The sequence below is a fragment of the Lepus europaeus genome, chromosome 6 (genome assembly GCF_033115175.1).
Source record: "Lepus europaeus isolate LE1 chromosome 6, mLepTim1.pri, whole genome shotgun sequence".
Classification (NCBI taxonomy): Eukaryota; Metazoa; Chordata; class Mammalia; order Lagomorpha; family Leporidae; genus Lepus; species Lepus europaeus.
Window position 1 is genome coordinate 54,879,364 of NC_084832.1, and position 26,413 is coordinate 54,905,776.

The 26,413-nt window shown below is 41.4% G+C and overlaps 1 protein-coding gene across 4 annotated transcripts in view; it reads left to right on the top strand.

The window, feature by feature from the left end:
- NAA16 (N-alpha-acetyltransferase 16, NatA auxiliary subunit) overlaps window positions 1-26,413 on the top strand; it is a 93,373-nt gene that overhangs the window by 3,933 nt on the left and 63,027 nt on the right. The window contains exons 2-8 of one of the 4 annotated variants that reach the window (XM_062194114.1): window positions 710-794; window positions 3,227-3,331; window positions 5,273-5,430; window positions 8,289-8,423; window positions 17,961-18,114; window positions 23,577-23,696; window positions 24,729-24,755. In XM_062194114.1, the coding sequence (XP_062050098.1) occupies window positions 710-794; window positions 3,227-3,331; window positions 5,273-5,430; window positions 8,289-8,423; window positions 17,961-18,114; window positions 23,577-23,696; window positions 24,729-24,755 (784 nt within the window). Of the gene's footprint in view, window positions 1-708; window positions 795-3,226; window positions 3,332-5,272; window positions 5,431-8,288; window positions 8,424-17,960; window positions 18,115-23,576; window positions 23,697-24,728; window positions 24,756-26,413 lie in introns of those variants that run through there. The other 3 variants (XM_062194115.1, XM_062194116.1, XM_062194117.1) reach the window with 3 other exon arrangements.

A 26,413-nucleotide genomic window follows, 5' to 3' on the forward strand; every position in this document is an offset into this window, starting at 1 on the left:
CAGAGATCTATCAGTTAGGTGTATTCCTACAACAGCCATGGCTGGGCCAAGCTAAAACCTGGAGACTGCAGCTCAATCCAAGTCTCCCATGTAAAAATTTTTACGTGCTTTATTATCATTCTTGCAGAGGCAAAGATTTACAATTTTTAGTATTTTTCTGTTATTATATATATTTTTGCTTTTGAATGCTGAGTTCTGTCAGTTTTAGTTGACAATTAAATTCTCTGGTTATTTTTTTATTTTTTAAATATCTTTTCCTTTTCAGTGATTTATTTATTTAATTTGAAGTCAGTTACACAGAGAAGGAGAGGCAGATCTGCGCCGATCTGAAGCCAGGAGCTTCCTCCAGGTCTCCCATTGGGTGCAGGGGCCCAAGGACTGGGCCATCTTGTACTGCTTTCCCATGCCATAGCAGAGAGCTGGATTGGAAGTAGAGTAGCTGGGTTTCGAACTGACGCCCATATGGGATGCCGGCACTGCAGGCAGCGGCTTTACCCCCTGTGCCACAGTGCCAGCCCCTCCTGTTTATTAAATGTCTTTTTGTTTTTAAATCTATGAAAGTAAAAATACTGATCCTAGAACAATTTGTCAAGGCATAATTTTTCCATTATATAAATTATAGATCTGTGTACAATTTGAATAGCTCAATGAAAAGTTATCCCACTGCCTATTCATTTTATGAACTAACATTTGTTCTATTTTCTTACAGAAATGTTATGAACAGAAGCAATACAAAAATGGCCTCAAGTTTTGCAAGATGATTCTTTCAAATCCAAAATTTGCTGAACATGGAGGTATTGTCTTCTGTGAGAGATTGTTTTGGGGATATCTAATTTTAGAATTCTTTTTTAATTTTTAAAAAAGATTTATTTATTTGAAAGGCAGAGTTAAAGAGAGGAAGAGTCAGAGAGAGATTCTATATGCTTGTTCACTTCCAAAATGGCCATAAAGGCTGGAGCTGAGCCACTTCTGAAGCCAGGAGCTTCTTCCAGGTCTCCCAAGTGGGTGCAGGGGCCCAAACACTGACCCATCCTCTGCTGCTTTCCCAGGCACATTAGCAGGGAGCTGGATTAGAAGTAGAGCAACCCGGGCCGGCGCCACGGCTCACTAGGCTAATCCTCTGCCTTGTGGCGCCGGCACACTGGGTTCTAGTCCCGGTCGGGGCACTGGATTCTGTCCCGGTTGCCCTTCTTCCAGGCCAGCTCTCTGCTGTGACCAGGGAGTGCAGTGGAGGATGGCCCAAGTACTTGGGCCCTGCACCCGCATGTGAGACCAGGAGAAGCACCTGGCTCCTGCCATCGGATCAGCGCGGTGCGCCGGCCGCAGCGGCCATTGGAGGGTGAACCAACGGCAAAGGAAGACCTTTCTGTCTTTCTGTCTCTCTCTCACTGTCCACTCTGCCTGTCAAAAAAAAAAAAAAAAAAAAAAGAAGTAGAGCAATCCATATGAGGTGCCTGTGCGGCAGTGGCTTTACCCACTATGCCATAATGACAGCCCCCGGACAATTCTTAACAGTGAAAGAATCTTATGGTTCTCCGTTAGAGTCCACCAATGTACAGCATTTTTAGTATGCTTTGTATGAGTTATTTTTCAAATTTTTTATTTGAGTAGAGAGACCGAGAGACAGATCTATCAGTTAGGTGTATTTGTATTCCTACAACAGCCATGGCTGGGCCAAGCTAACACCTGGAGACTGCAACTCAATCCAAGTCTCCCATGTAGTTGGCAGGCCCCAAGTATTTGAGTCTCACTTCCAGGGTGTACATTATCAGGAAGCAGGAATCGAAAGTGGAGCTGGTAAATGAACCCAGACACTGATATGGGATGCAAGGTTCCAAATGGTGGCTTCAACTGCTGTGCCAAATGCCCACCCCCATATGAGCCTTATCTTAGGTGTTTTTAAATCATGCTTAGGATTACGCATGGCATGTTTGCTTTTAAAAGATGGTAAGTGGTTGGTTGCTACATTGGGGAAATATTTGGTATATATCAGTATTTTTATACATCTGATTTCCTCCATCTGTAGAATTTAAGTTTATACCTTGATTTCCTATGTGTGAAATTTGGGCCATATTTACAATATAGGAATAGTATGATAGTATGAGATTACTTAGCTTAAGTAAAATCAGTTGGAATAAACTTGCTGCCCAAAATGAAATCTGTTCCAATATTGAATAAGGTGATTTTAAAATTATGTGTATCTCTTTGTTAAGGTAGATTTTTTTAAAGATTTATTTATATTTGAAAGTCAGAGTTACACAGAGATAGAAGGGGAGGCAGAGAGAGAGAGAGGGCTTCCATCTGCTGGTTCACTCCCCAGTTGGCCGCAACAGTTGGATCCATGCTGACCCAAAGCCAGGAGCTAGGAACTTCCTCCAGGTCTGCCACGCGGGTGCAGAGTCTCAAGGACTTGGGCCATCTTCTGCTGCTTTCCCAGGCCATAGCAGAGAGCTGGATCAGAAGTGAAGTAGCTGGGTCTCGAATTAGCACCCATTTGGGATGCCGGTGCTTCAGGTAGCGGTTTAACCCGCTGTGCCACAGCACTGGCCCCTGTTATCTTTTCTTAAAGACTTATTTATTTTGGAAGCCCAAGAGAGAATCTTCCATCCCCTGGTTCATTCCCCAAATGACTGCAAAATCAGAGCTAGTCTGGGCCGAAGCCAGGTGCTGGAACTCCATCCAGGTCTCCCATTTGGGTGGCAGGGGCCAAAATAGTTGGACCATCTTTGCTGCTTTCCTAGGCACATTAGCGGTGAGCTGGCTCAGAAGCAGAACAGGCAGGACTCCAGACTGCTGTGCCACAACCCCAGCCCCAGATTGACTGTTTTTGTGGGCTGTAAATAAGGTGATGACTGATTAGAATTATCTCAACTGAAAGCTATGGACTGCTGCAGTAGATTGGGTTCAATGGGACTGACTTCCTACTGGCATTTTTTTTTTCTTCAGTCAAATAATATCAATGTCCTTTGTAGTCTAAAGAGCAGAAATCATTTTAGCAATTCTGTCCTGCCTTAAGGAATTTCAGAAAAGGACTTTGGCTAAGTGTTAAGCAAATAACTAAAATGTAGTTTTACATTTTTATACTTGGAGAGCAGTTCTAATTATGAACTTAAAATAATTATGCATTGGAATAGTAGTAATCCTTCAGATCTCAAATATTGAAAAAGTGTTAAGAAAAGTAATTTGAGTTTTTTATGTGTAAATAAAGGCCAAAATTCTGTTTCAGAGACTTTGGCTATGAAAGGATTAACATTGAACTGTTTAGGAAAAAAAGAAGAAGCATATGAATTTGTTCGTAAAGGACTTCGTAATGACGTGAAGAGTCATGTGTGTATCCTTTTGCAGTAAATGTTTAACTTCATTTATATTTCCATTCATTAGTTTTTCTTCCTAGTTCAAACTGAAAACCTTTTCACTATGAAAACTTTCAAATGTATATAGAAGAGAGTGCAGACTCAACCTGCGAGGCCCACATTGCCAGGATGGTGGGGCAACGGCATTCTTCAACAAGAAGCAACGGAGACCAGTTTCAGTGAACGCGTCTGTTTATTAACAATCAAGCACACATTTTAAAGGGCAGGCAGAAGGGGCGTAGCTAGTTCAGGGGAACCCTAATTCTATAGGATAAAGCCGATAGTGGTGCCCCTACGCTTCTCCAATCAGTTTGAAGGTCATACAGCCTTCCAGGTGATCCTTATGGGTCTGGGCCATACCTGGGAGCTGTTTACCTGATTGGCAATTACAAGGCCCTTCAATGGCGTGGTGGGAGAAATGCGCCTGGGGCTCCTGCCACCTGCCAGCAGTTAGGTCGTGGGTCCTTCCCAGGAGTCATAGTGTGTCATGCCCTCTTTTTTTTTTTTTTTTTTGGACAGGCAGAGTTAGAGAGAAAGGTCTTCCTTCCGTTGGTTCACCCCCCAAATGGCCGCTATGGCTGCGCCGATTCAAAGCCAGGAGTCAGGTGCTTCCTCCTGGTCTCCCATGCGGATGCAGGGCCTAAGCACTTGGGCCATCCTCCATTGCCTTCCTGGGGCACAGCACAGAGCTGGACTGGAAGAGGAGCAACCGGGACAGAATCCAGGGTGCCGACGCTGCAGGTGGAGGATTAGCCAAGTGAGCCACGGCGCTGGCCAGCCATGCCCTCTTACCCTCCTGCATGGGCTAGGCAGGCAGTCTCCGGCCAGGCACAGGATCAGCCACAAGAGAGAGTTTTATGAACTCTGTGTACCCATTACTATAAAATGTGTGTATTTGTTACATTTGTGTTTAGTGTTAGAGAAAAGTTACCTTGGTTACTATTTCCTATTCTAAATAATGACTTTTAGTTACTTACCTAAAATTTGTATTGCTTAAACTTTTTGTAGAAACTTAGAAGAAAAACTTAAAAGCAACTTATTTTGAAATTTTATTTGGTATTAAGTATATTCTATTCGTTCTTCAGCTTGGTTTCTTTTAATACAGGGATGTAGTTATTACTTCAGTGGATTTTTAAAATTGTGTGCTTCTTTGGCTAGTATCCTAGTTAGTAAAAAAACAAAAACAAAAAAACTTGAAGACTGCATCCCTGAAATTGATTTTCATTTTTGTCTGTGTTCACAACCTTTGCACATACTACCCTAATCTTTTTATATTTAATTCACGTAACCATTAAATAGTATTAAACATGAATAGTCTTAGCAGTGTTTTCTCACACTTAGCTTAGTGTTCTCAAAATACTAAATAGTTATTTCTTTATCCCAGTGCTTATCCTAGAGTGAAGAAAGGGGGCATGTAAGTATGATAGTTTTAATTTTTGTAGTCTTTAATATCACTAGTGAATTAAAGGATAGTTATTTGTAGTTTTAGAATTGGTTGAATGTAAACTTATTTTAAAAGATGGTTGCAATTTTTGTGTAGTGTTTCAGTATATAGAGATGAAGTATAGTGAATGTTGAAATTGCTGGAGTAGAAAAGTAAGGGGATAGAGGGCAGAAAACATGAAGAATGTTTTCAAGAATTTTTAAAGTTTATTTTAATAAAGGAAAATTTCAAACACATACAAAAGTAGAGAGAGTAGAATAATGAACCCATGTGCCCATTACTTCAGCTTTAAAAATTTAACAGTTGTCAGTCAAGTTTAATCTGGTTTCATCTTTAACCACCTCTCATTGTTCTTTTCCTCTGGCCTCAGATCCTTCTGAAACAAATCCCAGGCTAAATACCATTGTATTAATTTTTTTTATAACAGTATAGTATATTGTAGTGTCTGTGAATGTCTCTTTCCTTAACTTGATAGGTTGGCATGTATATGGGCTCCTTCAGCGTTCTGATAAGAAATATGATGAAGCTATTAAGTGTTACCGAAATGCCCTCAAATTAGATAAAGATAATCTGCAAATTTTGAGGGATCTCTCTCTGTTGCAGATCCAAATGAGAGACCTAGAAGGTTACCGAGTAAGTACTTTAGTCTTAAATATACCTGTTTTTATAATAGATATTATTTAAAACTGTGTAAACATAACCGAAGGCCAGTTAGTTGATTTTTCATTATAGATCTTTCAATATAGAAAGGGAAGGTCCCTTGGGAGCTTTCCCCTCAATATCTGTTCTGGAACTTCTTCCAAGGAATCCTTACAAAGTTCGTGAATCAGTCTTTCTGTGGTTGGGCCACTTCAAACTTCTGTCTCCCATGCTCTGCTGTGCGACCCCATGTGCTTGGTCTGCTTTATAGCCTAGAATTGGTATGTACACAGTGGAATTCTTTGATTCTTACATGAAGAAACCACCAACTCCTAGGAGTTCTCTTTACATAAATCCTTCACTTAAAAAAAAGATTTGTTTGAAAGAATGACATAGAGTGAGGGAGAGACAGATCTTCCATCTGCTTGTTCACTTTTCAAATGCCTGGTCAGGGCTGCGCCAGGCAGGAACCAAGAACTGCATCCAGGCCAAAGCTGGAAGCCAGGAACTCAGTTCGAATCTTAAAAATTTGAGTCATCATGAGTTCCCTCCCAGAGTGCTGCATTGTTAGAGGAAGCTGGAATCAGGAGTGGAGCTAGGGCTTGAAACCAGGCACTCCAATATGGGATGTGGATGTCTTAACCACTCAGCCAAATACCTACTCCCTTTACTTCTGTCTTTCTCTTCTACTGTCATGTGAATCCTTATACCCCACTCTAGATTTTTGCAGTAGCTACAAGGGTTGTGCTGAACTAGTAACAGCTGTGGTAGTTTTTCTTCAGCTATGCCTACCAGCATGAGTGTGATAGCAGAGTTAAATATAGGAATGAGGCATATCAATTAAGAACATTGAAAAGACAGTGATTCCTAAGCTGGATTGTAAAATAAGTGAAGTTAGAAGAGCTGGTGGTGAGGGACCAGTGTTGTGGTGCAGCGGGTTAAGCCACTGCTTGCAATGCCAGCATTCCATATCAGGGTGCTATTTTGAGTCCTGGCTGCTGTGCTTCCTTCCAGCTTCTTGCTAATAGCCAGAGAAGGCAGCAGCAGATGATTCAAATACTTTGGTTCCTACCACCCATCTGGGAGACCAGGATTATATTCCTGGATCCTGGCTTTGGCCTGACATGACTCTTGTGGCCTTTGGAGAGTGAACCCGTAGGTGGAAGATCTTTTTCTCTCCCTTTTTGTCTCTTTGTACTGCTCTATGTTTCACATAAATAAATCTTTTTTAAAAAAGAAAAAAGTGCTGCTGGTGAACATGAAAGACTGAAGGAACTAAAGGTATGTAGGTAACAAAGAACAAGGGTAGGAGTGTCACTGAGCGAGATGTGCAGCATAGGAACCATGGTTAGAACTGAGGCTGTGATTTCTGAGTGGCAGTGGAGTCTGGAATGTCGCTGTGGGAATGGGTCTCTGAAGCAGGTGAAGGAGAATATCATTAAAGAGGAAATCATGGAACTAAGAAGATAGGTCATTGGATGGTTGATCCGCATGTGTTTTATTTGCCCAGGAAATGGCAGGATTTGTTGGAGAGAAGAAAATTAACTCAGGCTTTTTTTTCCTCCTGTCTTTTTTTGTGAGACAGTGCTTCCACTTAGTGGTTCACTCCCCAGATACCTACAATAGCTGGTGCTGAGAAGAGGCAGAAGCTGGGAGCTGGGAACTCAATCAGTGTCTCTTACATGAGTGGCAGGAATCCTATTACCTGAGCATCACCCTTGCTTTCCAGGCTCTGCATAGGCAGGAACTAGAGGCTGGTTTTGAACCCAGGCACTCTGATATGGGATGTGGATATCTTAATCACTTGGTCAAATGCCTGTCTCCAAAATTACCACTGTAAAAGTATTTGGAGAGGATCCCTATGACACACAGTGTTGGATGGTCTCAATCCATACCCATTCTAACCATCTACAACAGAGTCATTGAAGCTAAACACTAGATTTTCCAGACTCCCTCAACCATTTAACATTTAAGTATTGACATTTGCACAAAACTTGGAGAAAGGAATAAGCAAGTTATGAGAGGTGGGATTTCTGGGGAAGAGATCTTGCTTCTTCTGGGGCAACCATGATGGAATTGTTCCTAATGTTCTGGTTGAGCTGTGTCACAATGACAGTGTTGTAAGCCTGCTAGAAGGCCAGTCAGGTTTTAGAGTATTTTTTTTTCTGGCTGTGTCCATCTGTCTTGGAGACCAGTTGTAACAATGTACATACATTGTAATTTCATGTAATTATATCGACAAAAATCTTGTGTTATAAAAGTTATCTTAATCTGTCTTATAAAGTTATCAAAAGAAATTCTTATTTATGTAACGGTAATTTTATAAGGCAGCCCAAAGGCATAGACCTCAAAGACAAGTTTTCAGAGACATCCTTAAAGGGTATTCTAGAATTAAATTCTAGAACTTACGTAGTTTAGATAATATACATAAAAAATGTTTCTGTGATTTCAAGATCAGTGTTTTTGATTAAAATCATTAGGTGTTAAAGATACTATTTTTGTTTTTTCCCCCCCCAAAGATTGGTTTATTTATTTGAAAGAGTTACAGAGGGAGAAAGGATGAATGGAGATTTTCCAGTGGCTAGGACTGGGCCAAGCCAAACCCAGGTACTTCTTCCAGGCCTCCCATGTCGGTGCAGGGGCCCAAGCACTTTGGCCATCCTCTGATGCTTTCCCAGGCACTTTAATAGGGAGTTGGATCAGGAGCAGAGCAGATGGGATGTTGGTGCTGTAGACAGCTGCTTAATGTGCTATGTCACAGCACTGGCCCCAAAGATACTATTTTCTTAAAAGTGATGAAATTTTAGAGAACGTTTTAAAAGTTTTAAAAACTTCAAAAATTTTTTTTAAAGGAGACAAGATATCAACTTCTTCAGTTGCGCCCGACACAACGTGCTTCCTGGGTTGGATATGCTATTGCATACCATTTACTGAAAGATTATGATATGGCACTAAAACTACTGGAAGAATTTAGACAAACTCAACAAGTAAGAACTTTAACATTTTCTACCTTCACAAACTAAAATAGTTGATTTCTAAACCTCTCCATAATTGAATCATTGTCTTTGAAACTTATGGAAAAATTTGGAAGATTCTGAAATAATTGGAAAAAATAAAAGTGAAAATTCTTAATCCAAACAAATAATATAAAGAATTTTGTATGCTATAATTTCAACAGTATTCAAATGGTTAGAGAAAATGCAAAAATGAAAATGCATTTGGAGTTGTAAGGATTGTTTCTCTGAAATGTATTTGCATTTCATATAGCTGTGAGGGGGCTTCGGAATTCATGGGCCCATGATAGAAAGGTGGTGTTAAAAGGTAATAGGAGTGTTCCATGGATTTTTGGAGTCCCCTGATATATTTCAATATATATTCATATATAAAGCAAAGGTACAAAAGCATACTTATGTATGACCAGAGGAAGGTGTTAACATTTTTTATAGTTGCTACAGATTTTAATTATTTTAGTTGTTTATTTGAGAGGCAGATCGAGAAACAGGGTCCCTTTCCCTGTCCTATCTACTGACTGGCTCCCCCCTCCTCCAGAATGCTCATGATGGCTGGGGCTGATACAGAGCTGAAGCCACGGTTGGGATCTGGGTACTCATTCCAAGTCTTCCTAGTAGATGGCAGGAACCCAATCACTTGAGCAATCACTGCTGCCTCCCAGGGTCTGTATTAGCAGGAAGCTGGACTTGGGAGCTGGAACTATGTGTCAAACCTTGTCATTGCAACGTGGATTAGGCATCTTGACTTAAGTCTTACAAACCCCTGCCCCCAGGTTTTATTATTTTAAAAAAATAACATGTTAGAAAAATAGTTGAAGTCCATCTCCAGATGCCTCCCTGAGGTAGCTACTGTTCTGAAAGTGATATAGATAAATCATTCCTAGTTATGCTGACATTGGGTATTAATCTGTTAAAGATCGACTATCTTTCTATGTGTAAAAAATTACATGAATGTTGCAGGTCTTTTAAGTGAATATTTTTGAAATTTATTCATGTGAGACTATTCATTTTAACTGCTGTTTATTCATCCTACTTCATCTCTTAAAAAATGTGACAGCTGATATTCTTGTCTGTTTCATTGGCCTCACTTGTCAGTTTGTCTTAAGAGTATACCTAAAACTGGAGCTGAATATTTGTACCACTGTGCATGTTGTCAGCTTTGCTAGATCTTTTAGTTTTGTTCTCTGCATTGTGCTAATTTATATGCCCAACAGCAGGGTTTTACTGTTATTGTTTCTTGAATTCTTGCTGACACTTGATGTCTGCTCTGTTAGTTTTTATCAGTCTTCTGCTTGTTTAGTTATTTTCTATTTGTTATTTCCTTGATTACTAGTGAGGTGAAGGGATATGAGAAAAGGTGTATTAATCTTCTGAAGTTTTTTATTTTGGTTATCAGGGTAATACTGGACTGGTGGGATAAGTTGGGAAGTGTTCCCTCATCTTTTGGAAAAGACTGTGAAGTAATGTTAATTCTTACATAAACATTTGGTAGAATTTACCTCTTGTGCAATAGGTTCTTGGCTTTTTTTTTTTTTAATGGGAAATTTATTGATTTCTAATATATTCTCTTCTTGCTGTAGGTCTATTTAGATTTTCTTTTTTTTAAAGCCAATTTTAGTAGCTTTTGTTTTTCTAGGAATTAGCCCATTTCATCTAGGTTTTGTGATTTGTTGCCATATAATTTTTCATAATATTTCTATAAAGTCCTTTTTATTTCTGAGGTTTGTGGTAATGTTCCTTCTTTCATTCCTGATCTTACACTTGAGCTTAGCCAAAAGACCGAGAAGTGATCATTCCTGATTTTAATACTTACTCTCCTCTATTTTTCTTAGTCATTTTAGCTAAGGTTTGTCAGTTTTGTTGACCTTGTCAAAGAACCGACTTGTAGTTTGGTTAATTTTCTCTGTGGGTGTTCTGGGAATGCCTTCAGCATTCAGCCAGGGAGTTTACAGCTCTGTCCTTGCTTTTACTTCCTGCTTGTGCAGTCTCAAGGTCAGCCAGAAGTGAGCACATAGGGCCTCTTCAGATTTTTTTTTTTCTAAAGATTTATTTATTTGAAAGGCAGACTTACAGGGAGGTAGAGACAAAGGTCTTCCATCTGGTGGTTCACTGCCCAGCTGATGCAAAGCTGCGCTGATTCGAAGACTGAAGACTGAAGCCTGGAGCTTCTTCTGGGTCTCCTATGTGGGTGCAGGGGCCCAGGGACTTGGGCCATCTTCCACTGTTATCATGCCATTAGGGGGGATCAAATGTGGAGCAGCTGGGACTCGAACCAGCGTCCATGTGGAATGCTGGCATTGCAAGTAGTGGCTTTACCTACTACACCACAGTGCCGGCCCCCTCCTCAGATCTTTCTAGAGCATGTACATTGCCCTCTGCATTTGTTTGGCTTTATGGATTCTGAGGATAAATCCCCTATGGATACCTCATTTCCCAATTTTTCCTTTAAGCTTTTTGACTAGTCTGTTTTGTGCTGTTTTCCATTGCTTCAGTCACTGTAAAGGTACGTAATTGTTTTCGACAAATTCTCCATATGCCCTTCTGTTACTGGGTGTTTATTAATAAATTTGCAGTATTAATAAGCCTGTGGGTTCTTGCCATGAATTCAAAGAATTTTGAATACTGGCATAAATGAATGAGGCAGCATGATAACTTTTTAAGCTTTTTATTCATTGAGAGAAATGCATAGGAGAGTGAGGGCTCTGTTTGAAAAAGAGAGGGAAATCTGGATTCTTAGCATCAGGAGCCAGCTATGTGGAGGGGCATGCAGGCCAGGAAGAATAGAGCCAGTGGCCAGAAGGCCACGGTTCCCCGGAGGTGTAGGGCAGCAAGGGAGAATAAAGGCAAAGGGAAAGGGGCAAAAAGGCGAAAGGGCTGGGCCCATCGTGTCCCACGGCTTTAATCCACTTACAAAGGGGAGTGGTTAATTAGCCTGATTGGCAGGTGGGCACACAGTTGTGGTCAGGTAAGGGGATGAGGTCGCATGGGACGTGCTGAAGGCGTGGTCTTCCAGCTTACAAACCTGATCAGTTTTATCCATATGCCTGCCTACAACACTTCCTTTAAATGCCCCCAGTAGGCTTTTTCCTCTCAGTTAGCTCTATGTGTGGTCTTCCTGGGAACTACCAGATCTGTCAGTTAATTACAATTCTTGAGGAATGAGGCTCTGAAAGTCTATTTGTTTTGTTCTTTTTGGTAGCTGCCAAGCTGATCCAGGAGTACAAGCTGGTATTTCAAGGCTTTCTGAGGCTGGAGGACATAGATAGGACTAGGGCAGATTAAAATGCTTTCGAAGTTCACTTTTCTTGCTGAGACCCAGCTGTTTTTGTTTAATAAAGGCTCTTCAGATTGCTGTAAGCCTCTGGCTGATTTCCAGAGTTCTGAAGAGGTTGATTCTGATAGCTTTTTGCCAGTTCTTTCAGTGCCTTTAATGGAGGAATAAACTTTTGGAGTTCTGTATTCTACCATTTATGCTGACATCATTGTATTTTCTTGAAGAAAATTCTTTAGTTTGACAGATTATTTTAAAAATAAGGTATCTTTTTGTTTGAAAGGTTAACCACACTATATATTTTTTTTTTTCAAAGAAGACCTCACAGCTCCTTTGTCTTTTTTTTTTTTGACAGGCAGAGTGGATAGTGAGAGAGAGAGACAGAGAGAAAGGTCTTCCTTTTTGCCGTTGGTTCACCCTCCAATGGCCGCTGCGGCCGGCGCATTGCGCTGATCCGAAGCCAGAAGCCAGGTGCTTCTCCTGGTCTCCCATGCAGGTGCAGGGCCCAAGCACTTGGGCCATCCTCCACTGCCTTCCCGGGCCATAGCAGAGAGCTGGCCTGGAAGAGGGGCAACAGGGACAGAATCCAGCACCCCGACCGGGACTAGAACCTGGTGTGCCGGTGCCGTAAGGTGGAGGATTAGCCTGTTAAGCCATGGCGCCGGCTACTATGATAACTTTTAATTAATTTTTATTTATAATATAAAGTAGGGGTCAAGGTTAATTTTTGTCTTACAGCCTGATACAGTTATGCCAACACCATTGTTTGTAAATGATATCTTTTCACCAATAGTCATATCAAGTCTGTTTCTAAAATTTAAAATATATCGGTTTTTTTTGTTTGTTTTTTTTTTAAAGATTTATGTGTTTAAAGGCAGGGTTACAGAGGTCGAGAGAGAGAGAGAGGTTGAGAGAGAGGTCTTTGATCTGGTTCTCTCTCCAAATGACTGCCACAGCTGGAGCTGGGCCGATCTGAACCCAGGTGCCTGGAGCCTCTTCCAGGTGTCCCATATAGGACAGAAGCCCACTTGGGCCATCTTCTACTGCTTTCTAAGGCCATAGCAGAGAGCTGGATCTGAAGTGGAGCAGCTGGGACTGCAGGAGGTGGCTTTACCAGCTATGCCACAGGGTTGACTCCGAGGCATGTATCCTTTATCTATGTTCTTTTCTGTATCTCCCAATTTCTTTCTTTTTAAAGATTTATTTATTTGAAAGAATTAGATCAAAAGAGATCGAGATCCCTTCATCCACTGGTTTACTACCCAAATGACACAACAGCCAGAGCTGGGCCAGGCCATAGCCAGGAGCCAGGAGCTTCTTCGGGGTCTCCCAAGTGGGTGCAGGGGCCTAGGACCTGGACCATCTTCTACTGTCTTCCTAGGCCATAGTGGAGAGCTGGACTGGAGGTGGAGCAGTGGGAACTGGAACCGGCACCCATATGGTATGGTTGCACTGCAGGCGATGGCTTTACCCGCTGTGCCACAGTGATGGCCCTTGTATCCCCCAATTTCTGTTAACTTTGATTCATTGTTACATTGTCAAGGTTGATAATGTTTAATTTTTGTTTTGCAACAGATTCTTATTTTTTTGGTCTATAGGTTGACTTTAAAAAAAGTTCTTTAGCTTAACTGTTCACAATAATTTACAAAGTATAGAGAGTTACTTTTCACCCAGTACTCTCCAGTGATAGTATTTTACATAACCATAGACATTGTCAAACCCATGAAATTGATGTTGGTACAATATTAATACCTCAGGTACAGATCCTATATGGATTTCACAGGTTTTCACATTGTATATAACGTTATGAAATCTGCGCCCACGTGGGAGACCTGGAGGAAGCTCCTGGCTCCTGACTTGGATTGGCTCAATTCTGGCCGTTGCGGCTATCTAGGGAGTGAACAAGCGGATGGAAAACCTCTCTGTCTGTCTCTGCCTCTCTGTAACTCTATCTTTCAAAGAAATCTTTTTTTTTTTTTTTTACAGGCAGAGTGGACAGTGAGAGAGAGAGAGAAAGGTCTTCCTTTTGCTGTTGGTTCACCCTGCAATGGCCGCTGGGGCCGGCGTACCATGCTGATCTGATGGCAGGAGCCAGGTGCTTCTCCTGGTCCCCCATGGGTTGCAGGGCCCAAGCACTTGGGCCATCCTCCACTGCACTCCCGGGCCACAGCAGAGAGCTGGCCTGGAAGAGGGGCAACCGGGACAGAATCCGGCGCTCCGACCGGAACTAGAACCCATAGTGCCGGCGCCGCAGGTGGAGGATTAGCCTATTGAGCTGCGGCGCCAGCCGGTAAATGTATATTTAACTTTTTAATAAACTTCCCAGTTTTCCAAAATAACTAAGTCATATTACATTCTCAAAAGGAATGTATGGTGTTTTAATTTCTACATAGCTTCATTTAATTTCTACATAGCTTCATTTTTTGGTGAAGGCATCTTAGTGGAGTGTACTTGTATTTTAAATTGCATTTTCTTAATCACTAATGATATTGAGTACTTTTAAAACTTTTTCAAGTAAGTACATTTTTAAAAGTTGAAAGAGTGACAGAGATGGAGAGACAGAATCTCTTGTCTGCTGGTTCACTCCCCAAATATTCCCAAAGCTGGGGCTGGACCAGACCACAGCCAGTAGCCAAGAGCTCTATCCTGGCCTCTCTCGTGGTTGGTTGGAACCCATGTACTTGGGCCATCGTTTGTCTCCAAGGTACATTAGTGGGAAACTAGATTGAAAGTGACAGAAGGGTGCCCAGGCACTCTGATATGAGATGCAGGCCTGCCAACCCACTGAGTCATAACACCTGTCCCATTATCTTGTTCCTACTAGCCATTTTGACCCATATATTTTTTTAAAGATTTATTTTATTTATTTGAAAGACAGAGTTACAGAGAGAGGTAGAGACAGAGAGAGAGGTCTTCTATCTGCTGGTTCACTCCCCAGTTGGCCACAATGGCTGGAGCTGCGCTGATCCGAAGCCAAGAGACAGGAGTCTCCTCTGGGTCCCTCACTCGGGTGCAGGGGCCCCAGGGCTTGGGCCATCTTCTACTGCTTTCCCAGGCCACAGCAGAGAGCTGGATTGGAAGAGGAGCACCCGAGACCAAAACTGGCGCCCATATGGGATGCCAGTGCTTCAAGCCAGGACATTAACCTGCTGCGCCACAGCTCCAGCCCCTTGACCCATATTATAATTGTGTTATTTGTCTTATAGTTGGGTTGTAAGAGTTTTGGATATTTTGGATACAAGTTCCTTAGCAAACATATCTGCAATGAATTATTTTCTCCCATTCTGTACCTTATACTTTGATTTTATTAAAGGTCTGTTTTCAAGAGGAAAAGTTTTAATTTTTTTAAAAGATTTATTTATTTTGAAAGTCAGAATTAGACAAGAGAGTTCTTCTATCTGCTGGTTTACTTCCCAGATGGCTGCATTGACCAGGACTGAGCCAGGCCAAAGCAAGAGCCAGAAACTTCCCCCGGGTCTCCCATGGGTGCAGGAGCCCGCATGGTTGGGCCATCTTCACTGCTTTTCCTAAGCCATTATCAGGGAGCTTAATTAGAAGTGGAGCAGCGCCGACGCTGCGGCTCAGTAGGCTAATCCTCTGCCTTGCGGCGCCAGCACACCGGGTTCTAGTCCCAGTTGGGGCACCAGATTCTGTCCCAGTTGCCCCTCTTCCAGACCAGCTCTCTGCTGTGGCCAGGGAGTGCAGTGGAGGATGGCCCAAGTGCTTGGGCCCTGCACCCCATGGGAGACCAGGAGAAGCACCTGGCTCCTGCCATCGAATCAGTGCAGTGTGCCGGCCACAGCGCGCTGGCCGTGGGGGCCATTGGAGGTTGAACCAATGGCAAAAGGAAGACCTTTCTCTCTGTCTCTCTCTCTCACTGTCCACTCTGCTTATTAAAAAAAAAAAAAAAAAAAAATGGAGCAGCAAGGGGACAAACCAGTGCTCATATGGGATGCTGGCGTTGAAGATAGTGGCTTTACCGTTTTGCCACAATGCCAGCCCCGAGAAGTTTTAGATTTTGATGCAGTTCCATTTGCTATTTTGCATGTGATCACAAAGATTTTCTCTCAGTCTTCTAACTAATTTTACAGTATAGCACTCACAGTTAGGTCTCTGGTATTTTATTTTTTTAAAATTTCTATGGAAGGCAGACAGAGATAGTTCTTAAATCTACTGGTTTACTCAGCAGATGCCCATGATAGCCTGCACTGGGCTGGAGAGCCAGGAGCCTAGACCTCAGTTGTGAGTTTCTTACATGGGCGGCAGGGAGCCAGGTACTTGAGCCATCACCTGCTCAGGATATGCATTAACAAGAAGATGGAATTGGAAGTAGTGCTGGGACTCAAACCCAGGTACTCTGATAGGTGATACAGGCATTCCAAGTAGAAAGGCCAAATATTCAACCCCTATGATCCATTTTGAGTTAATTTTTGTATATTATATGATGTGAGTATAGGGTTATTTGATGATAATCAGTTGTTAGAATGCATATTTTCTATTTTGTTTTAAGATTCATTTTGTTTATTTGAAATGTGGAGTTAGAGAGGGAGAGATGGAGAGAGAGCTTCCATCTGCTGGTTCTGTCTCCCATATGGTGAGGGTAGAGCTGGGGCTGGGGCTGGGCCAGGCCCAGTCCAGCAGCCAGGAACTTCATCTGGGTCTTCCAGGTGGGTGCATGGGTCCAGGAAGTTGGGCCATCTTCTGCTGCTTTCCTAGGCGCATTAGCATGTACCTGAATCAGAAGTGGAGCAGCTGGGACTTGAACCGGTGCCTATATTGGATGCTGGCACTGCAAATGGCAGCTTAACCTGCTGTGCCACCACTCTGGCCCTTCCATGAGCTTTTTAAAAAAAATTTTTTTTTTTTTGACAGGCAGAGTAGACAGAGAGAGAGAGAGAGAGAGAAAGGTCTTCCTTTTTGCCGTTGGTTCACCCTCCAATGGCCGCCGCGGTAGCGCGCTGCGGCCGGCGCACCGCGCTGATCCGATGGTAGGAGCCAGGTGCTTCTCCTGGTCTCCCATGGGGTGCAGGGCCCAAGGACTTGGGCCATCCTCCACTGCACTCCCGGGCCACAGCAGAGAGCTGGTCTGGAAGAGGGGCAACCAGGACAGGATCGGTGCCCCGACTGGGACTAGAACCCGGTGTGCCGGCGCCGCAAGGCGGAGGATTAGCTTATTGAGCCACGGCGCCAACCTTAAAATTTTTTTAAGAAATTATTTCAAGACCTATTATTCTGTTCCACTGAACTAAGTGTGTTAGTTCTTATGGCAATGCCATACTGCTTTCATTACTGTAGCTTTATAATAAATTTGAAATTTGAAATGTATTTCCTTTTAGCTTTCTTCTTTTGGCTGTTTCAGGTCCTTTGCATTTCCATATGAATTTTATAATTAACTTATCAAAATATTTTAATAGAGTTATTGCTTTGAGTTTGTAGATCAGTTTGGGGAGAATTTCCATCTTAACAATATTGAGTGTTTTGTTTTATTAACATCATTCATTAATGCAATGTCTTTCCATTTATTTAGATCTTTAATATATTTTTATTGTTGTTTTTATTTGAGAGGCAGAGACAACGATCTCCTATCCTTTGGTTCACTCCCCAAATGCCAGAAGGTTGGGGTTGGGCCACGCGGAAGCTGGGAGGCAGTAACCCACTCAAGTTCCCTCATGTAGTTGGCAGGAACCCAGCCACTGGCCTGCTTCCTCCCAGGAGGCACGTTAGGAGTTGGGACTTAAACTTAGGCACTCCAATATGGGATTTAGATGTCTTAACCTGCTAAAATAAACACCAACCACTTATATCTTTAATTTTTCTTGTATATTTTGTAGTTTTGTGAATGAAATTATTATAATTTTATTTTGGGGTTGTTCATTATTAGTTTATAGAAATATAATTTATTTTGATAAGCTGCTTTTTTATTCTGTGATAATAACTCCTTTAAAAGTTCAGTAGTTTTGTTTGTTTTGGTAGATTCCTTAGGATTTCAACCATTTTTATACGTGGATATTAGAATTGTTGGCCTCTTCATTTGACCATGGAAGTCTCACAGAAGTTTCACCTCTTTTATTTGTTTTAAAGGATGTATTAATCTGTGCTGTAAATCACTCCTCTGTTTATAACTGCTTGTGAGTTGCTCTCTGAAGTCTCTGTGAATGATTCCTGGGAAAGCAGTTTAACAAAAGATTTGCAACTGCTTTATATAATCATGCAAGTAAGGTAATTTGCTCTTTTTTTTCCAGGTTCCTCCCAATAAAGTAGACTATGAATATAGTGAACTCATATTATACCAGAATCAAGTGATGAGAGAGGCAGATCTATTTCAGCAGTCTTTGGAACATATAGAAATGTATGAGAAACAAGTATGTGACAAACTTCTTGTGGAAGAAATTAAAGGTAAATTGAATTTTTTTTAGTGATCTCAAAGGAAAAAACTGTATTCTTTTCTAATAGATAAATAGTTAAATTATTTTTACTGTTTATCAGGCGATATAAGCACATTAAACCATTTTTTAAAAAATGAAAGGAAGACTTTACAGAAAGAGGGAGACAGAGAGATCTTCCATCCTCTGGTTCACTCCCCAAATGGCTGCAACGGCTGGAGTTGGTCTGGTCCGAAGCCAGGAGCTTCTTTTAGGTCTCCTGCATGGGTACTGGGGCCCAAGGACTTGGACCATTTTCTGCTGCTTTCCCTTGCACAGTAGCAGGGAGCTGGATTGGAAATGAAGCAGCTGGGACTCGAATCAGCACCCATATGGGATGCTGGCATTGCAGGTGGCGGCTTTACCCACTACACCATAATGCTTGGCCTCTAAGCCATTATTACTTAATTTAAGCGTCATAAAAACCCTGTGATATATTTGTTACATACATTTTAGATATGGGGATCTGAAGAACAGAAATTAAATGACTTGCTCAGAATTGCATAGCTTAGTAAACTGGGTGGTTCTGAATTTGAGTCCAGATTCTATTTTCTCTCTCTCTGCCTCTCTTTCTCATTTTTTAAAAATGTGTATTTGCTTATTTGAAAAGCAGAGTTACAAAGCGGGGGAGAGATGGAGAGAGAGCTCTTCTACCCACTGGTTCACTCCGCAAATGACTACAATGACAGGAGCTGGGCCATGCTGAAGTCAGTAGGCAGGAACTCATTGTGCCATAATACTGGGCAGCCCCTAGGTTCTATTCTCTTCAGCAGTATATTGGTACACTGCCTTCCTAGTCCTCAAAAAGTTAATGGAAAATGAATATTAGGGAAAAACAATGCATGGGTTTCAAACATTTTTGTACCAAAACAAATTTTTAATCCCATTTCTGTGAGAGTTTTTTTTTAAGAGATTTATTTTATTTATTTGAAAGAGCAACAGATAGAGGAAATAGAAGAGATCTGAGAGAGAGATTGATCTTCCATTCACTGGTTCACTCCCCAAATGACTGCAGTGGCCAAGGGTGGGCCAGGCCAAAGCCAGGAGCCTGAAACTCTTGTCTAGGTGTCCCACATGAGTGACAGGAGCCCAGTTCCTTGGACTGTCTTCCACTACTTTCTCAGACATATTAGCAGGGAGTCAGGTCAGAAGCAGAACAGCCAGGATTCAAACCAGCGCTTCAGTATGGGATGATGGCATTGCAGGTAACCTGCTGCACCTCCGTACTGGTCCCTCTATGAACTTTAATACATAAACAGATCCATATATGCTTATTTTCATATGTGGTAAATACAGAGAACAGTAAGTGATGACACTTGGGGCCATCATGAAAGCAGGAGGCATTTTCATTATGGACTCGTTATAAAGGAAGGAATCCCTAAACAGTGTTAATCAACAGAAGCTTAAAAGTTTTTCTCAGAACTTTGCATATCAGTTACCCATTACCCTGAACAGCATTAATAGAACACCCACCTAAAATAATCATTAGTTTAGAACTAAAGTTTCATAGAGTTGAAGGACTTTTAAAACAATAAAAATAATAACATTTTACTCTTCTGTGTTTCAGAGCTTGGTGATTGCTTTAAACCGCTTTGTTTCATTTAGTTTTCCACTATTTTAAGGAGAATACTATGTACTGTCCCTATTGTATAGTTGAGGGAACTGAGGTTTAGAGAGATTGAAGACTTGTCTGGTGTACCCAGTCTTTTAAATGCCAGAGTTAGTTTCTAAACATTATCAATATATTTTGATTTCACAGTTCCCCCACTTTTTTTTTAGAATACACTTTATTTTTCAGAATGGGTTTATATTTATAGTGAAAATTGAGCAAAAGTTAGAGGATTCCCAAATGTCCCCATGCTCTGTACACCCCAGCCTCTCCCACTGTCATGTTCTTTGGGTTTTGACAAAGGTATTATATAATCTACCATTATGGTGTCATGCAGAATAGTTTGTCTAAAAGTTCTCTAAGCTTTACCTATTCATCCCTCCTTCCCCTCAACTCCTGGCAACCACTGACCTTTTTGATATTTCATAGTTTTGCCTTTCTAAAACATCATGTAGTTGGAATCATACAATAGCTTTATTGTGTTGGCTTCTTTACCTTAGTAATATGTATTTAAGATTCCTCTTTTCATGAGCCTTTACTTTTAACTACTCTACTTAATTCATACTTATCTTTTTAAAACATTTATTTATTTATTTGAGAGGCAGAGAGAGAGAGAGAGAAGTAGGTCTTCCAACCATTGGTTCATTCCCCAGATGGCTATAATGGCTAGAGCTGTACCAATCAGGAGCCAGAAGCATCTTTCCCAGTCTCCTACGTGGGTGCAGGGGCCCAAAGACTTGGACCATCTTCTACTACTTTTTCCCAGGCCTTAGCAGAGAGCTAGATAGGAAGTGGAGCAGCTGGGACTCGAACCAGTGCCCATATGGGATGCCGACACTGCAGGTGGTGGCTTTACCCATTTTGCCATGGTGCCGGCCGCTCTTACATGTTAATGTATAGTGTCTTTCAGACTTAGTTTTTATTTTAAGATTTTTTATTTTTTTTTAAAGATTTATTTATTTATTTGAAAGGCAGAGTTACAGCGAGGCAGAGAGAGACATCTTTGATCTGCTAGTTCATGCCCCATGTGCCTGCAACGGCCAGAATTGTGCTGAACTGAAGTAGGAGCCAGGAGCTCCTAGCATCTCAGCCAGTAGCTTTACCTGGTATGCTACAATGCTGGCCCCTAGTTAAAAAATCCTGCAAATTACTTCATAGCCACATTCATTCACATGTGTGTATTGCTAATAAGAGTAATTTCGGCCTGCCCCAGGGCTCACTTGGTTAATCCTCTGACTGCAGGGCTGGCATCCCTTATGGGCACCGTTTCTAGTCCTGGCTGCTCCTCTTCCAGTCCAGCTCTCTGCTGTGGCCCGGAAGGGCAGTGGAGGGTGGCCCAAGTGCTTGGGCTCTGCACCTGCATGGGAGACCAGGAAGAAGCACCTGGCTCCTGGCTTTGGATTGGCACAGCGCTGGCTGTAGTGGCCATTTGGGGAGTGAACCAACGGAAGGAAGACCTTTCTCTCTGTCTCTCTCCCTCACTGTCTATAACTCTACCTGTCAAATTAAAAAAAATATGTTTAAAAAAATAATATGAGTAATTTGGAGGCCATAAATGTTACATATATAGCCAATGTTCTGTTTTTTTTTTTTTTAATTTTTTTTATTTGAGAGGTAGAGTTACAGACAGTGGGAGGGAGAGACAGAGAGAAAGATCTTCCATCTACTAGTTCACTCCCTAAATGCCTGCAATGGCTGGAGCTGGGCTGATCTGAAGCCAGTAGCTTCTTCCGGGTCTCCCACATGGTTGCAGGGGCCCAAGTGCTTGGGCCATCTTCTGTTTTCCCAGGCCATAGCAGAGAGCTGGTTAGGAAGAGGAGCAGCTGGAACTAGAACTGGTGCCCATAAGGGATGCTGGCACCACAGGAGGAGGATTAACCTTCGCCACAGCGCCGGCTCCCTCTATATTCTTAATAGAAACAGTTTACAGTATTATTTTCTAATTTTTCAGTGAACTTTGCATGCCTTTGTCTTTTGTAGTCATTAGCTTGTGAATGTTGAGATCCTTAACAATAAAGGTAAAGGTTTTCATTGATTTTACTCCGTTTATTTTGTGATTATGTACATGTACTTATTTGTCTTGCATAGTCCTCTAATAATATTGTTTATTTCATAGTGATAACAGATAATATACTTTGGGAAATGAAAAATATGCTGTTGTTTATTGTATCTGGGGTAAGCAGGGTAAAAACTAGACTGGCTAGAAAATAATTGCAGATGAATGGGGGTAAATCTTAACAGTGTTTACTTTAGCAAGCCACCCTCCTGCTTAAGATCAGAAAGCTGTTAAATGGTGGAATTGTTAATTATATTTAGTTCAGTCCTGCGCAGGGACTTGAGAGTATATAAATAGTACTATAACAGTATATAAAAACTATGGTAATATGCTGCCTTCTCCAACATGATGAATGCTGAAATAGTATCACTGAAGATATTTTCTAAGGTTATTGGTTTGAAGTAGATTTTTTATTTATTTTTTTATTATTTTTATTTTTTTTATTTTTTATTTTTGACAGGCAGAGTGGACAGTGAGAGAGAGACAGAGAGAAAGGTCTTCCTTTTGCCGTTGGTTCACCCTCCAATGGCCGCCGCGGTAGCGCGCTGCGGCCGGCGCACTGCGCTGATCCGATGGCAGGAGCCAGGTGTTTATCCTGGTCTCCCAAGGGGTGCAGGGCCCAAGCACTTGGGCCATCCTCCACTGCACTCCCTGGCCACAGCAGAGAGCTGGCCTGGAAGAGGGGCAACCGGGACAGGATCGGTGCCCCGACCGGGACTAGAACCCTGTGTGCCGGCGCCGCAAGGCGGAGGATTAGCCTAGTGAGCCGCGGCGCCGGCCTTTTTTTTTTTTTGACAGGCAGAGTGGACAGTGAGAGAGAGACAGAGAGAAAGGTCTTCCTTTTTGCCGTTGGTTCACCCTCCAATGGCCCCCACGGCCAGCGCATCTCGCTGATCCGAAGCCAGGAGCCAGGTGCTTCTCCTGGTCTCCCATGGGGTGCAGGGCCCAAGCACTTGGGCCATCCTCCACTGCCTTCCCGGGCCATAGCAGAGAGCTGGCCTGGAAGAGGGGCAATCGGGACAGAATCCGGCGCCCCAACCGGGACTAGAACCCGGTGTGCCGGCGCCGCAAGGCGGAGGATTAGCCTGTTAAGCCACGGCGCCGGCCCTTGAAATAGATTCTTTGGGGGATGGAAGTTGAAGTTTATTCTTTTTTGAGAATCTCTCTTGTCTTGAGTTAGGTGGGCTTTCAGTTATATCAGAGAGGTTCCTCATTCTGTGCACCTACTTTGTTTGTGTGGGTTATTAGAGGTGACCCATAAAAGAACATAACTTGTGTGGTTTCTTGCTATGAAGCGGTGTTTAGTTTTATTTTACTAACACTTCATAAATCTTAGTGACCTGGAAAGGCAATTACAAGAATTGAATGGAGAATTATTATATGAACTAATTAAAGGTACATCCAATTTTGAAGTAGGAAGTTAGTGGTATTTCATTAAAATTATTTGGCAGCCTAGTTTTCCTGTGTGTGTGTTGGAAGGAGTGCTTTGATCACTTCAAAAAGCACGTAAAAATGTAACAGATTTTTTCTAACAAATTAACATCTTACGTGTATATTTGGAAAAGAGCAAAAAAAGGAATGTGGACTGTTGAGGAGAAGGCTCATTTCTAAAGGCAAGCTGTGTATTGATCTATGTAAATAAAGTGCAACATGTGCAGGGGGAGCACAGTGTTCTGTCTTTCATAAACATCTATTCAGTAGTAATGCTTAGTGAAATCACGGGACATTTAATGTTTGAGTAAAGTGAATATGACTTTAAACTTAATTTTAGGGGAAATACTGTTGAAATTGGGAAGATTAAATGAAGCCAGTGAAGTATTCAAAAACTTGATTGATCGGAATGCAGAAAATTGGTGTTATTATGAAGGCTTGGAAAAAGCTCTCCAACTTAGTATGTAATGATTTTCCTCTTCCTTCTCTTAACTAATGTTTGAATTATAATAAAATGCAAAGTTATAATAATACTTGAACAGGTAACTTAAGTTTTAGTACTTATTTTTCCTTTTAGTAAAATTATAGGTTAAACATGAGTGAAAATGACTTTAAATATTTATACTTAAGTGGTAAGCTCATACAGATAATTTTAGTTTTGTTGATCCATTAAAACCCTATTTTAGCTAGAGAGATGGGGAAAAATGAATATTTGTTTCTAGGAAATGTTACAGTCATTTAATGTTTTTAAATCATTACAGACTTGTTACCTCACCTCTAAACCTAAGAATTGGGCCAAAGAAACCTTGCCGAGGGTATGTAGTGTATAGCATTGGCATGAAAATTATTCTATGAATTTCAAACTAGGGCAGTTTGCATAGAACAAAGGTTAATCATCATTTTTGGAAATTAGGTAGTTTTGACCCTTTTTAGAAATCTAGAGTGTTATTCCAAATTTTCCCTAATATTTTCAAATTAACTGTTGGTGGCAATAGTTCCTAAAATCATTCTACTCAGGAGTGAATAGCATGCCTGAACGAATTATGAAACTGGCTTGAGGATGTTGAACAGCATGATTTCTAAATATGAAGTATGATAAATAGGTAGTTACTTATATTCAGTTACACAGTATTATGAATTATGAAAAGAGTTTGTTAAATTCTAGTCATTGTTTAAATGAGTCCAAGTGTTCCGGTTAATATTTAGATTTTGGTATCCCAAGTTGTTAAAAGTATTTTTATTTCCTTAACTAGCTATTTTTAAGAAAATGATTAAATTTAAAATATTGATTAGATTGATGCTCTGGTAAAAAGAAAGTCATAATGCCTAAAGGTTGAAAATATGAGATAATTGATTTCCTTTAAAGTACTAGTTTCATTGCTAGTAATAATAGTTAAGTGTTTTTAATATACTGATTATAACATCTGTCAGGATCCTGGTTACTGTGAAATGCATTGATTTCAAACTAATGAAAGTACTTTTATTTTTTTAGGTTCCTTAGGACCTTTTCTCCCCCATGGTAAGTTCTGGAGCTCCAATTTGTGACTTCACATAGGGCATTGTAATGCTATAGTTTGTCTTCATGTTAATTTAACTACATTTATAAGACTTGTTATATCCAGGGTAGTGGAGATTTTTGTTTTTGTTTTTACTTAACAGTTTGCCATTTTTTAGGATAAATATGAGAACTACTATTTTTAAATATATGCAGTAGCTTTCACATAAATTTTAATATAAAGGTAGTTAATATTTCATAATGTCTTCAGATCATTAATAGACTGTGAGAATTGTTTTTATATATCTCAGTTTTAAAATATAATCACAGTGGAGCTCCAAAACATATTATTGGGGGAAGGAATGAGTCTACACACAATCATACTTTACCTTTTAAAGTATGCTGTTTAAGATCTTGAAAGTAAACACTACATTTACTATGGAAATAACGTGTTTGCTAGTACCAGAGGTTATTCTCATATTTTTGTAATCTGAATTAAAATCTGTTAAATCTTTTTAGTTAAAAAATGGGTTTGTTTGCTTTGTCATAAAAAATTTTACTATAAATTGTTTTTGTTGCTTCTGTATAATCATGTAAATTCTTTGTACATTTTATATGAATTATTTTAGAATAATGAACTGCAGCCAGATCTTACTCTGCAAAGTATTGCAGACATAGATTTTTTTTGTGTTCTGCTTTTTTTTTTTTTTTTTTTTTTTTTTGACAGGCAGTGTTAGACAGAGAGAGAGAGAGAAAGGTCTTCCTTCCGTTGGTTCACCCCCCAAGTGGCCGCTACGGCCAGCACGCTGAGCTGATCCGAAGCCAGGAGCCAGGTGCTTCCTCCTGGTCTCCCATGCGGTTGCAGGGCCCAAGCACTTGGGCCATCCTCCATTGCCTTCCCGGGCCACAGTAGAGAGCTGGACTGGAAGAGGAGCAACTGGGACAGAATCTGGCGCCCCAACTGGGACTAGAATCCGGGGTGCCGGCGCCGCAGGCAGAGGATTAGCCTAGTGAGCCGTGGCGCCGGCCTGCTTTTTGTTTTTAAAAGATTTATTTATTTATTTGAAAGGCAGAGTTAGAGAGAGGCGGGGGTGGGGGTAGGTCTTCCATCTGCTGGTTCATTCCCCAGATGGCTGCAATGGCCAGAGCTGCGCCAATCTGAAGCCAAGAGTCAGGAGCTTCTTCCAGGTCTCCCACGCAGGTGCAGGGGCCCAAGGACTTAGGGCATCTTCTGCTTTCCTAGGCCATAGCAGAGAGCTGGATCGGAAGTGGAGCAGCTGGGACTAGAACCGGTGCCCATATGGGATGATGGCACTGTAGGCTGTGGCTCTACCCGCTGTGCCACAGCGCTGGCCCCAGACAAACATAGTTTACATAGAAGAATTGTTGCAGACAAACATAGTTTACATAGAAGTCCTCTACGCGGACCTATAAGATAGGTGGTTCTTAATAGCCTTGCCTCTTTTCCTGCTGGACTGTGTTCTTTTAACTTTTTATTTGTTGAGTTCTTTATTTAGTAGCCTTTGACTATAAAGTGTGTTAAAAATAATGTTATCTCAGAGCCGGCGCCGTGGCTCTGAGGCTAATCCTCCGTCTTGCGGCGCCGGCACACCGGGTTCTAGTCCGAGTCGGGGCACCGGATTCTGTCCCGGTTGCCCCTCTTCCAGGCCAGCTCTCTGCTG